Source organism: Marmota marmota, unplaced genomic scaffold (assembly GCF_001458135.2).
Source record: "Marmota marmota marmota unplaced genomic scaffold, marMar, whole genome shotgun sequence".
NCBI classification, from domain to species: domain Eukaryota; kingdom Metazoa; phylum Chordata; class Mammalia; order Rodentia; family Sciuridae; genus Marmota; species Marmota marmota.
In genome coordinates, this window is record NW_026000005.1 from 12621677 (window position 1) to 12636103 (window position 14427).

The 14427-nt window shown below is 32.6% G+C and overlaps 1 protein-coding gene across 2 annotated transcripts in view; it reads right to left on the reverse strand.

Annotated features, from left to right (window-relative positions):
* Tmeff2 (transmembrane protein with EGF like and two follistatin like domains 2) overlaps positions 1–14427 on the reverse strand; it is a 257940-nt gene that overhangs the window by 124750 nt on the left and 118763 nt on the right. For both annotated transcript variants that reach the window (XM_048808203.1, XM_015481170.2), the window contains exon 5: positions 1031–1127. In XM_048808203.1, the coding sequence (XP_048664160.1) occupies positions 1031–1127 (97 nt within the window). The remainder of the gene's footprint in view (positions 1–1030; positions 1128–14427) is intronic.

The window sequence follows — 14427 nt, forward strand, 5'->3', positions numbered from 1 at the left end:
AGGGGGTTGGGGGGGGGGGAAGAGGAGGAGATGAAAGAGAGACTAACTCTCTCTTTTCACTATGAAGACACAAAAAACTCACTCTCATCTTTTGGTCGTTCTCTTTGCTATAAGATCAGGCCAGGGCCAATACACCTGGATGTTACAGAAAGCTAAAATTTTGACACCCACTCAAAATAATGAATATTATTGATTATATGTTCTCCATATCATTATAAGGGAAGCTAAGTATTACTTGGAGGAAAAGAGAAGTTGATCCTACAGAGAAGGCCAGTGGTCATTTTTTATTAAGTGTCTTCCCAATTCAGTTATGAATGTGCACCTGCACATTCCCTAAATCAAATATCTGTGGTTATCAGACCTTACCATCTCAGAAATCATATTAGCACTGCTGTGGTCAGAGTGTGTGTTGTCAGTGAACATGCTGAATCCTCCTCCCTTGAAGGCCCGGGTGTCAGGAGGTAGAGTCTTTGGTGAACCTTCATGTTAGTACCTTTATTGAAGGCCCAGAGTCATCTTGTGCTTCTTCCACCTTGGTAGGTACAGTGAGAAGAAGGCTGTCTATAAGAAAATGGGTCCTCACCAACTTTTGCTTGAAGCATTAATTTTGGAATTATCAGTCTCTAGAATGGTGTGAAATTAGTTTCTGTTTCTCGGCTATCCAGTTTATGGTATTTTATTATAGCAACTTGGTCAGAGTTAGACAGCAATCTGACATTGTTTCTCGATGGTGTTTCCTGAGAGATATTCCTGTAAATATGATTTTCCCTATTATATCTTAACATTGCCAAACGTTAGAAGGGGGAATCAGTGATATTTTAGTGTGCCTTATCAGGTAATGCCCTGGATAGCTTCCCAGCTGGCCTACCTCTTAATTCAATTCCAGAAATTCCTTGCTACTTTTTACCCTCCTCAGGAACCCAAAAGAAAAGAAAATACCAACAATGTCTTCTTTTGGGGAATAGTTTATGGAATAAAAAAATAATAATTGCTATCATTATTTTGTTTAAGACTGAAAACAGCATCTTACCAGACATCCTCAGCATCCTCATCACATTCTGCGCCAAACTGGCAAATATCACAGGTAGATGTCTCCTTCTGACTGGTTTCTCCAGAGCCCTCATGGACTATAGGACAGAAAAAAGTAAACAAAGGAAATGCAGATAAGTGTGCATACAATCAACAATGTTGACACAGTTCTCTGATAAAGCTGTTAATTTCCAATGGACCTGTCTGCTACCAGGGCTTTATAGGAACATCATTCTCAACCGTTTTCTTCCCCTTTAAGGGTAACTCTATCAACACTTTGCTACAGATTGGAATGTAGTCAACACTTCTTCTGAAAAGCAAAATAAAGTAACTAAAAAGTATGTTTACTGGATTTATAAAAATTGCTCAGCTACCAAATAGAATATATGAAAGAGCTATTTAATGAAAAAGGATTTAGACTGTTATCTCCGTAGAAGAAAAATCTAGCGTCTAGTTTATGAAAACTATTGAGTTATCTCTTATTGCTAAATTATAGACATTTTTCATTCAAAGGTTTTCATGTATAATTTTTAAAATATTATATAGGTAGTCATGTCTTATTAGATATGTCCACTTTCCCCTCCTCAAACTGCTAAGTACTTGTGGGGAAAATATGTTGATTATAAGTCTTTAGAAAACAGCTCTCGTTTTACTGTCATTTCTTGAATCTTACATAAAAATTGGACAGGGCAAATCATAGTGATTTACTCTTAGAGTTTTGGACATAAATTTTATTTAAAATATATATATTTAGTCACTGGTGATGATCATTTATACTGGCCCTTGCCATCCCCAGAATTACAGGTATAAAAATAGGCAAAATGTAACCTAATTACAAAATGCACCTTTCAAAAATCATGACAGGATGATATCAACTGATAAAAAATTTCTAGTATTTTAAATAGGGAGGAATAAGCTGGACTTTTGAGGTGATAGACTATTGTTTACCAATTAAAAGACATGTTATTAAAAGAAAAAGTAGCTTTACTTGCAAGTGAAAAATCACAACTATCTAACTACTACAAAGATAATCAGATTTCATGGACAGATTGCATGCTTTAAAACATATGTTTAAAATCTAAGAGGGCTTTAAAAAGTGCACTTCTGCAAAGATCACATATCTTCAAGAAAAAAAAATATGAGAAATTCCTGTCTTTATGAACTCTAATAAAACATTTTTAACAAATAATTTAAAATATGCACCCTGAGCTTGTCAAATTCAATGTTATTTTTACACTTCATTTTTTCATTTCTTTTTTGTTTATTAACAGGATTTTTAATATTTATAAAAACAAATAACTGCACTTCTTAATTTTAATTTATTACCATGCAGATGACTGATTTGTTATACCAAAATAAATAAATAAAAATAAATAAATAAATAAGACACAAATCTCAAGGAGAGATTTCTGTTTTGTAGCTCTTTCAGGAGAGGTGGGAAGAATTATTGTCTTCTAAAACAATATATTTTTTGTGTGCCTGAGGATCTGAAGTTATATTGCTTTAGTTTCTCTGTGCTTGACAACCCCTTAATTTGTGTTAAAATTACAAATTTAATAGGTCAACTATAATTGCAAAAATATTGATGGCATAATTTTGAATTTGGGCGACTTTAAAAAAAAGTGTTTTTCCCCCCAAAGAAGAAAGGATTTTAGACTCTGATAGAACAGAGAACAATTGTCTTATTATCCACTCTATTACTCTAATACAGGGAAGACCATTAGAGTGGACCATTGGGATAAGAAGGAAGCTGAGGCCATACCTCAGGGGAGCCTGAACAGCTGAGGCTGGATTCTTTATTACTTTCTTATTATTAATGCAACACAGAAGCTGCTAATGGGAGAGAGCTTTTTAGTGTTAGCAAGATTAGCAACTTCCAGGTTAAAACTTCCCATCACTCAGGAAACACTAACGCAATGGGAAGGTCCTTAATGACCAGCGAGGGCTGCTTAGAGCAGTCCCATTTTGTTTAGCGCTGAGATCCTTGGTTCGAGATCTACTGGAAGTAATCCAGGGATGAATTTTGCTAACTCAGGAGGGCTGATAATAATATTTCTACCCAAAGTCACATTACATTTCTATAAAAGGGCAGTTATTGGAAGAACAGGGATGTTTAGAAATTTTCTCGTAAGGAGAAGTAAATCCAGAGGAAGCTATAGCAATAGCCCCATCAATAAATATTTTGGGAATTAAATGTCTTTATATGAAGTCATCCTCAATGAAAACTATAGTAAAATCTTTCCATATTACCTGAAGCACAGATTTTCATGTTTATAAAGCACAAGCAATTAAAAAAGTGCCCGGCTTTCATTTAATCTTGTGGACCAATGGTTATTAGAACTGGAGCTAAGAGTTCTGGCAGATTTATTTATTTATTTATTTATTTAACATAAATGTCTTGTAATATTCTTGGAAATACTGAATTAACTGAAATACTGAAGTCTGGGACTTGGATATGCACATTCTAAAAAGCGGACAGTCCCTTAGTGATAATCTGTGTCTTAAGCAATACCAACAAGACTCCATTCGTTCCAAGCCTTCTCCTCATGTTGTCCAGCACAGGGTTTCTAACACTACAAAAGTCCCAGGAAGCATCTGAGGTTTTGTTAAAGGGAGATTCTGCTTCAGTAGGTAAGAGGAGCTGCTTGAGGTTCTCCGTTTCTTACATGCCCCCAGATACTGCTGCTACTGTGGCTGGTCCACAGATTACATTTTGAGTTGAAAAAACAGCATTGTGTTTTTCAAACCATAATTCACAATCTATTAGTGGGTAGTGAAACTTATGTATCACAATCCACATTTTTGTAGCTACAAAACATACTAGACTAGAAAATATCAAAGTGCATCTCATTTAGCATTAATATGTCAGATTTTATAACAATGCTTTAGTTACATAAATGTACACTCATACAAGGCTGCAATATAAATTACAATTCTTACTAAAGGTCAGAGTCATGAAAGCTTTCTTGAAAACCACTGATTTAGCATGTTACATGCTCAATAATGTGTGTTTAATTGGACTGTTTCTTGTCTTTCTACATTACCAGAAATGGGAAGGATCAGTACCTAATTATTTGCAGTTATATACTGATTATACAGGAATAAAACACCTTTATCCTAAACTATTATCTTAACCACACATTTGCATTTTATGTCCTTTATTTTGTAGTAAGAGTTTTAAACCCTTTATTTTGAAGTTGTGAAGCAAAAGAATTATTTCCTTTTATTTCATAGAAACTTAGGTTTTGGCAAGTGATTGAAAGAAATTTGAGGGGCAAGGGAGATGGAGCTACTGAAAGAGCAGCATATTTAATATGTCATTCTACAGTTAAAACTGATTTATTCCTTTTAGGAAGATTTGGAATTGGAGGCTTATTAAAATGATAATGTTATGTTTTCCTCAAATCTCTCTGCTGTGCTGTTTTTTCCTGAAGTTTCCTAAAGTTCTTTACTCACTACTCTGTTCTGTCCCAATAAAGGTGGGCACACTAGTCTGACACATTCAACAGGCCTACTGAGTCCAGTTTCTCTGCTGAACTCACTATCATAAATAACTCAACCTCCTGTTTCTCTTGTAATATTCTTAACCTATTCTGAATACATGGTGAAATATAATGTTCAAATACTTAGTCATTCAGTGTCAATTTGTTAAGATCTGAGTTAAAAGTGATGTTCAGTGAAACACTCAGATCATAAGGATTCTTTTCAATCAGTTTTGAAGAGTGCATATGAAGACACATATGGAATGATCATCTCAGAAAGGAAACTTTCTGCTCCTTCCCACTACAATTGCATTTCGCTACCACCATGCTACTTACATATAAGCAGATCATTGATCAGCACAGATTAGTTTTAATGATTTTAGAAATCATCTCAATGTAATAATACAACATGTAAATTATGTTGAGATTCTTTTGCTCAGAATAATTTGAGATTCAGATAGTTGCAGAGTTTAGTAGCTTGATAGCTGGGTTAGTAGAGCACGTACTTATGATTGCATGAGGCCCTGGGCTTAATCCCCAGTACCCAAAGTAGATGAATAGACAAATAAGTAAATAAATGTAAAGAAATTATAATTGTGTACTTATGAATAAAGCAGACATAAATATTCTTGGTAAAAGGTTTCTGGTGCACATATTATTATTTTGCAGTACCAAGGATTGAATGTAAAGGTGCTCTAACATTGAGGTACATCCTCAGTCCTTTTATTTCAATATAGTGTCTCCCTGAGTTGCTCAGGTTAGCCTTAAACATAAGATCCTTCTGCCCAAGGCTTCCAAGTAACTGGAATTACAAGCATGCACCAACACAGCCATGTACATATGTTTTTGTTTCTCTTGGACAACTACCTAGCAGTAGGATTATTGAGTCTTAAGGTAAAAGTTATTGTTGCTGGTATTTTTACATTTACTTCCCAGTGAAGAAAATTTTAAAAATATTTTGGACACATTTGTTTTGTTTTGTTTTGTCAGATATACATCTTGTGATTTTTTTTTCTATTTTTGGATGATGTGCTTTTTTTTTTTTTCCCCAATGAGAAACGTTTTTTGATGAAGTTAATTGTCTTTTGTGTGAGTCTTATTTTTATGGCTCTTTTAGGAAGCTTTCTTCTCAAAGGTCAGGAAGATATTTATGTTTTCTTTAAGTCTCAAAATTTATAAATTTTTACACTCAGGTTTATGAGCATCTTAAATTGGATTTTATGTATGATATGAAGTTAAGATTGAGAATCGTTTTTCCAAATATTTTTACTTTTCTCTTTTGATTTGTAATGTGGTAAAATGCCCTGCAGTAAGCCAACCTCGCATTCCTGGAAAACCCAAACCTATATATTGACATTTTTTATTTACTGCTGGATTTCATTTGCTAATATTTTGTAAAGAATTTTTGTATTCACTTTCATGAGACATTCTTGCTATAATACTCTTTTCTTATATTGTCCATGCCTGATTTTAGTCTCTGAGTTAAAATGGCTTCATGTTATGAGTTGGGAAGCATTCTTATATCTGTTTCTTTAACAAAGAGGTTGTGTATGATGAAGTGTTATTATTTTCCCATGCATATGATTGTTATAATTCATTAATGAAATTACCTGGTACAAGAGTAATTTTTCAAAGTTATTCAATTATTAATTTAGTTTCTGTATATAAGACTATTTAATGTTCCCATTTTATTGTTTTCTGTTCTTTATTTTTCTTTATTTCCTTTATGTTACATGATTAGGGTTTAAATTATTATTTTTCTAGTTTCTCAAAATAGAGGTACTTTATACTTTCTTATTTTCTAACAGTGGTATTTAAACCTATAAATATTCTTGTAAAGACTGCTTTAGCTGCATCTCACAAATATTGATGTGTTGCGTTTCATGCATTTCTGTTCAGGGTACATACCTTTGAATATCCTTTGAATTTTATTCTCTGATCCATAAATTATTTACTAGTGTGTTTTTAACTTCCAAATATTTAGGGATTTTTCAAAGGTTCATTATTTTTATTCATCTTTATTAAGTGCAATAATTTAATTTGTCATGGCTAGAGAACACAAGTTAAATTAAATCATCTGAAATATATTGAAACTTGTTTTATGGTTTTATGACCCAGAATATGGTCATATTGAGCATCCTTGGTGTACCTTAGAAACTGCAGCTTTCTCTTGTGTGGAGAATTTTCCTATCAATGTTAATGGCTTAAGTTAATGGTTAGTGCAATTACATTATCCATAACTGTATTAATGTTTTTGTTTAATTGTTTTATCTGTTACTGAGAAAAGAGTTTAAAATCCACATTGGTGACAGTAAATTTGCTGCTAGTTACCTTTTGTTTTGTTAATTTTTATCTTACATTTTGCAACTCTGCTATTGGACGTTTAGAGCTCTTATGAACAGAGTCCCTGGTAATGCTATTCATCTTGAAGTCTACTTTCTCCTGATATTCATACACCAGCTTTCTTTTGCTTTTTCTTCATATTCTTTTACTTTCAATCTGTTTCCTTATGGTTAAAATGTGTTTCTATATAATCTGAATATGTATGCATTTAATCAGAATGCAGCTTTGGCTTTTGTCCAGTGTGAAAAAATGTCCATTTATTCTAGTTTAATTACTGATATGTGTGGTTTTTAAGCCTACCAATTTGATGCTTGAATCATATTTACTCCTCTTCTTGTGTTATTCTTTTCCCTTTTCTTCTTTCTTTTGGAAAGTCAACTATTCTATGGTATTAATTTTATTTTATCACTTCTAATGATATATGGAGGAGATGTTTCATTTTTGTGTTATTATTTTGATGGTTATTTTAAATTTTCTTTAAATTATCCTAACCTATTACTTCATTACAAACTTAATAACTTTATGAAAACATATTTCCAATGGCGTATCTTGCAATCTTTTCATTCTTACCATTATGTGTTTTATTTCTTCTCACATGGTAGAATTCATGTTTCCTTTAAAATTATCTTTACTTTAAATAGCCATCCTACTCTTGTATGCTAATTTCCAAATCAAAAATCCTAATGAAGGCACCTGCCAATTCTTGCTAATGATGTGACTTTGACCTATATTTGCTTTAACTTTTCAAGACCTATCTGTAGAATCATATTCTCCATGGAAGAGACTATTGGCATATCACACTCAGAGTAGATTTATTGTTTTTCCCATTGTTTTCCTCTCTTTCTAACAGAAGGATCACGTTTCTCACTGTAGCTCTAGGACTTGGAGTGTCATGATACCACACTTGGCCTTGTGACACTAATTTGCCATGAAAATGTGAGTGGAATCGACAGAGCTCTGGATAGAAACTATAAAAAGGCTGTTTTGTAGATTTGTACTGTCTTGCTTTTTCCCTTTGTATAAAAAAAAGACACATTCTAAAATATGGGTTGTTCTTTCAACCAATTCCAGCATAAGAAGAAGATATATAGAGCAGAGCCACAGCTGACCGTAGCTAAAGGAGCAAGATATATGCCATTGGTGCTGCAAACCATTGAGATTTTGAGGTCATTTGTTACTATAGTTTTACCTAGTGAAAACTGACTAATAAAACATGGATAAGTGTTATTAATACACCCTAGGAAAATAAATATATTCATATCTCAGATTTTTCTTGCTATACTTAGCTATACAACCTTAGCTCTGCTTTTAATTTTCTTCAAGTCTGCTTTGCATCTTTTTAAAATTTTCTTTCCATGTCAGCATACATTCTACAATAGTTTAAGCATATTTCTTCTATTGCATATTTATTTTTTCTCCAGATAATACTACCTTTCCAGTCTATGTATGACTCCCATTTTCTCTTGCATGTAGCTTTAGTACTTCTTTTTAACTAACCTATAAAGTGTTTAATTTGTATTAAGTATAATATAAAGATGTATAAATAGAAATCTCCAATTGCATCAAGTCTGAAGTAAGTGGCTGAAGTAAGTGGTCTGAGAAACAGAGTGAATCAATAAACAGGATGAGCTTTCCAGATTTAAATGGGGATTATTTATATAGTTATAGATATTAGGGATTATTTAAATAATTATAAATTTGAGAAAAAGAAACTTTTATATAAATATTATGCTGACCATAATCTTAATTTTTTAAAAATTTAGAACACATTTTTTTCTCCTTCTTTTTCAGTTAATATCAATCTAGTGGTCAGTGTTTTTTCTTAAATTAGTAGAATGACAAAGCAATTTTTGGTAGACTTTTAATTTCTTTCTGCTTTTTTACATAAATAAAAAATTGGTTAATGATAGCATTCAATATACCTGTTGCAACTAAAATTACTTTATCAAATTGTGAATGACAATTGTTTCTTTGTTAACTAATTGAGTAAATTACAATAACTTTATTACCTAAAAGCTGAACTGTGAGTGTCCCTTCCAATGAAGGATTCGGTCCACTTAAAGAATGGAAAGGATATTTTAATTCACACTTTCCATTCCTTCTTTAATTTGTGCAACTGCTTATCTTGCATCTGTATGACAATCTCTCTCATATACTTCTTCTACAGGTAAGTTGGATTTAAATAAGAGGAGTTGTTGACAGTTCCTAGAGGCTCAGAAAGTTCTAGGCTGCTGTGTTTGAGCCATAACAATGCCATATTTTACATTTTCTGACTTTTCCCTAGAAATCCCAATATGACTTTAAAGAAAAATAGGAAAACACTTTCCTTTTTTTTTCATTTAATGTGAGGATATTTGTCATATGAATAATAGCTACACTGTTATATACTATTGAAATGCTAAAATAAGAGAAGTGGCATTTTGGTTTACTATTTGCAAGACTAACATAGTTTAATACTATATATGTATCCATTCATAATGCAGCAATATATATTCATATTTTAGGGAGGAAATCAATTATCTTTAGTTTCTTTTACTTAAAAAAGTACTACCCTACTGATAATTTTAAAATTTTAATTGATTTAAATGCCAAAAACTGAAAAAAGACTGAAATTATACTTATACATAATGGCTTAAAATTCTAAAAACACTTGAAAAACCCAAGAACCAACTTTATAACTGAGCAAATGTAATTTCATATTAAAGACTTCAAAAGAAGAGATCATTATAGAAAATTTAGTCTTTCATAATTAAGCTAGTTTGCTAGAGCTTGACAAAGCTTCTTTAGAAATAACACATAATTTATCTTCTGAACAACAATGAAAAATAATTTAGGAGATTAATACAAAACTACCTTGTTGAGGCATAATTCTATTGTCATCATTTAAGCCTGACTGATTTCACTTAGTTTTGTCTGAGTCAGAACTGAAGATACTTAGTTTATTTAAATGGAGGAGGAGAAAGGAAGTCAAGGTGGAAGAAAGGAAGAAAAGGAGGAAGAAAAACAGCTTGATATCATGCATAGCATAATTCAGTTAGATCAAGTTACTATGCTAGACTTCATGAAATGATATCATATCAATTAAAAGATAATTATAAGAAAAACAGTTCTATTGTTCCCTGCATAATGAATTTGAATCTTTTTGTGCATATTCATATAAATGACTTTAATTTTTTTCCTTATTGAATGCCTAAAATATGGGAAATTTATTTTTCCTTGATATATTATGAACATTAGTTTAGGTTACGTAGAATATGGTGAGTACCAAGTCCCAGTGAGAGGAGATTAAGGAAAGGCTGGGGGGGTTACTAATAGGAAACAGTGATGTGAGCAACACTTTTGCACAGTTTTTCTGATGAAGCAAACAAAGAATGAGCATTGAACAAATAAGAATTTTGAGTCAAGACAAATATTTTCATGGAAAAGTAATGTTAAGGTACCTTTGTAGCTAAGAGGAATGATGGAGCAAGAAGGAACAAATTTAGGCAGTAGGGAAAGAAGATGTTACAGAAGCAAGGGACTTGAGAAGGAATTGGGTGTAGACAATGGTGTAGTGGTTGGTCTCAGAAGAAGGAACACAGATAGTATAGGAAGAGGGATGGCTGAGTACATGGATACATATGTAAGGAACAAGTAGCACTGACAGGGCAAGAGGAAGTATATCTTTTCTGATTGTACTTGTTGTCTCTTTGTCTCTGCTCATACTTAGGGAAGCCATCGGTTGGGCTAACAGAAAAGAGACAAGATGTGAAATGCTACATGAGAATGAATATATTAATTTGCACTTACTTATTCTACTAGTAAATCTCTGGTGAATAAAGATATATTTTTAATAATTCACACTCCTGTATGTCTTTAGTACATAGCATTTGGTGTTGGTAGCTTAAATGTATTTTGTGATATCGAGTTTCATTTCAATAATCAAATAGAGACTATATTACCAAATGATTTAACTTTAATGTACACAAGGTTTATTTTGGTAAAGGGACTTCACAATTTGGTTAAAAACTTTACAAGTCCTGTTTGTATCCTACATATTTTCCCATTCCATTGACACTGTACTAGTTCAAATTTTATCAAATCTTGCTTATATTGCTTTCAATCTTTTTTATTAGTGCATACTAATGATGCAGAATAATGGGCTTCATTGTGGCATATTCATATATGTATATTTCATAGATGGATCATTTCTATCCCTGTTTTCTAATAGTCTCCTTTCTACTTTCATGTCATTTTTTTTAATCCCACATATGAGAAAAAACACACAATACTTGTTCTTTTGAGTCTGGCTTATTTTGCTAAACATGATCTCCAGTTCTATTCATTTTCCTACAAATGATGTAATTTCATTGTTCTTCATGGCTGAATAACACTCTTTTGCATATATACCACATTTTCTTTATCCATTAATCAGTTGAGAGAAACCTAGATTGATTCCATAGCTTGGCTATTGTGAATTGTGCCTTGTAAACATGGGCATATAGGTAACTCTATAGTATGCTGACTTTAATTCCTTTGGGTATATGCTGAGGAGTGGTACATCTGGATAATATGGTTGACCTATTTTGCTTTTTTGAGGCAACTCAGTACTGATTTCAACAGCAAGTGTGCTAATTCATACTCTCGCCAACAGTGTATGTGAGTTTGTTTTTCTTGCATCTTTGCCAGCCTTTATTGTTTTGAAATCTTGATGATTGATATTCAAACTGGAGTTAGATGGAATCTCAAAAGTAATTCTGAGATCTCAAACATTTTTGCCATATAATTTTTGGTCACTTATTCTTCTTTTGAGATGTCTGTTCAGTTCACTTGCTCATTAATTAATTGGAGGGGGGTTGGTTTTAGGTTTTTTGAGTTCTTTACATATTTGGGGTATTAATCCTCTGTTAGGAGAATAGCTGGCCAGATTTTCCAACAATCTGTAGGTTGTGTCTTCTCTCTGTTGATTGTTTGCTGTGCAGAAGCATTTTAATTTGATGCCATCTCATTTGTTGACTCAATATTATTTCCTGAGCTTCTGGAGTCCTATCTAGGAAGTTATTGCCTGTGCTTACATCTTGAAGTGTTTCCCTATTTTCTTTCAATTGTTTTAAAGTTTCAGGTCTTGTTCGGATGTCTTTGTTCCTTGACTAAATTTTAAAGTAACTAGTAGATCTCTACACTTGCAAACTTGCTTCTTTTAGATATATCTCCTATGTCCCTAACTTAAATGGAAACATAATCACGCCACTGAGCACTGAAAATGACATGAAGTAACCTAGAGGCAGTGCACACTGGAAAAATTCAGACCTGATGCTAGGTGAGCTACACATGGGTTCTTCAGATGTTTTCTCAAGCCCCAGATTTTTTTACTTGTAAAGTGAGATGCTTGCCCTGCTTAGCACACAGGCTGGGATGAAGATGAAACAAGCGGATATGTGAAAGTGCTTGCATCCACTAAATTGTTCTGTCACTCTAAGGTGTTATCATTAAGAAAGTGTTAAGTCATTCTCTTATTCCAAGTAAGAAGGATTTTGAAGGAAGTCCAAAAAGACTGAGTTTCCCAAATGTGAATTCTTGGCCCTGTGAATGACCTTATGATGATACTAGTCTGAAAAATCTTTGTGGAAGCAGGGAAATAAGAATCATAAAGCAACATAACAAAAATAAAGAATTAAAGATATGATAGAACTTATAAAGAATGTCTTGCACCAAAACATCCAAATTTGACTTTTGCGTACAAGAAGTAAAAAAGATCAAGGGAGGACAGGTGAGGAGTGGTGAGACGTCTGATAGACGTCCTCAGAGGTTGTCCACAGTGGCAGGCTTTAGCACACTGGACCTTGCTAGGAATAACGCACTAAGGTAGTATTCCCTCCTTTTTCTTATTGATGTAGACAAGAATGGAACTGAGAGCTTTTCGCTTTTCCTTTTTTACTGGCCTGTTATGAGTACTGGTTTGCACTGTAAGCCTAAAAAATATAATCCATCTAAGCCTGATTTCAAGTTCAAGTAAAACTTGAAGAAAAAAAATAAGATAAAGACTTGTTTAAATATATAATTTACTTTAAAAAGTAATAATAATAAGGCAATTTTAAGCGGTCACCACATTTCATAAAATTGGTAAGAACAGCAACAATTTTTTAAAATTGTGTATGTTTTCCAGCAGAGTTTTGCTATTTTAAGGTTCACCCTTGGTTTTGGAATGACAATGACCAAATTTAAGGAAGCTTATTAAGATTATAAATCAGTGTTTCTTATTAGTTTCAGTCTTCTGCTAGATCTAGCTGTACAACTTGACACCTTGCTTGTTCCATAATGAGACACCCAGGTTCATCTCCACAGTTTCGCTTCTACTGATTCCAGGTGGTGGAATCTGGTGACTCTTCTCATTCTCTCTTCTAGTTTCCAACTGCCCCTTAAGCTCTGGTTTCAAACCAGTAACTTGTGGTCTATTCTAGATCTCCCCAAGTTCCTTCTTTTTATGCTGTTTCTTGGAACTACCTGCCCCCAGCAACCCCATTACTTAAGTTTCATTGACTCCCAAAGTGCTTGCACATACATTGTTTCAAATCAACTACAAAAAAAAAGCAAACAAGATGAAAAAAAAAAAAAAACACACGTCTTCTTGAAAATGTCAGGAGAGAAAGGTTGTATTTATTTGATTTGAGGTGTGAAAGAAGATATGACCATCTTCCATGAAGCAATAAAAGAAGAAAATACTAAATAAAACAAATCCCACAAAATGGTCTAAGAAAGCTGAAGTGCTGGAAGAGGTAAGAAATTGACTTTGAGCCAATCAATATGTCTATTTACAGAACCATTAGCTCAGTCTAAAACTGTAAAGTGAAAAGAATGAAAAATTGTGGAAAAGACGTATAGAGTAAAAATAAATACAGGTGCATTAGAGAAATTTTTGTTACCATTAGATTGCCCAGGCTATCCAGAGAAAAATGGAGAGAAAGTTTACAAAATTAACAATATCTGTTTACAATTTCATCATGAGACCAATTTTCTGAACCTTATTTTTTTAAAAAAAATTCAAACCAATGAAATTCTATCATTTTCCCTAACTTTTTATAGGTTTGGAAAAATACCTTGAAAATTTAGGGGAAATTTCTAGTGCTCTAAACCATAAGATTTAGGATGAATAGGTACTGTAGTATATTTCTTCAGTTTAAGAGTCATTTAAAAATATATATATTAAAAGACATATAAGGTTTTCAGTCATAAAATATGGTTTACATTTGTGAATTAATAAAATACATTATGGTAAGAATAAACCTTAGAAGTGAACATTTTGAAAGGTCAAAACATTTATCTTATTATAACATTGTGGGTTATATTGATGGAATTAAAATTTAAAAAACATACTTTTATAGAGCTACTGTTGTTCATATTGAAGACTGTGGTCTCTGTTTAGCTGTCACTGAAGAATTTCTAATGAATATGAAATTCTAATAATGAATATATTAGCTAATAAATGATTGTGAATGACACTTCAAAAATACAAGTTTGATTGAGATATAATCCTTTCTGTTCAAAGTTTTCCTATTACTTTAAGGATAAAAGTCCACAGTCATTATCATTGTAT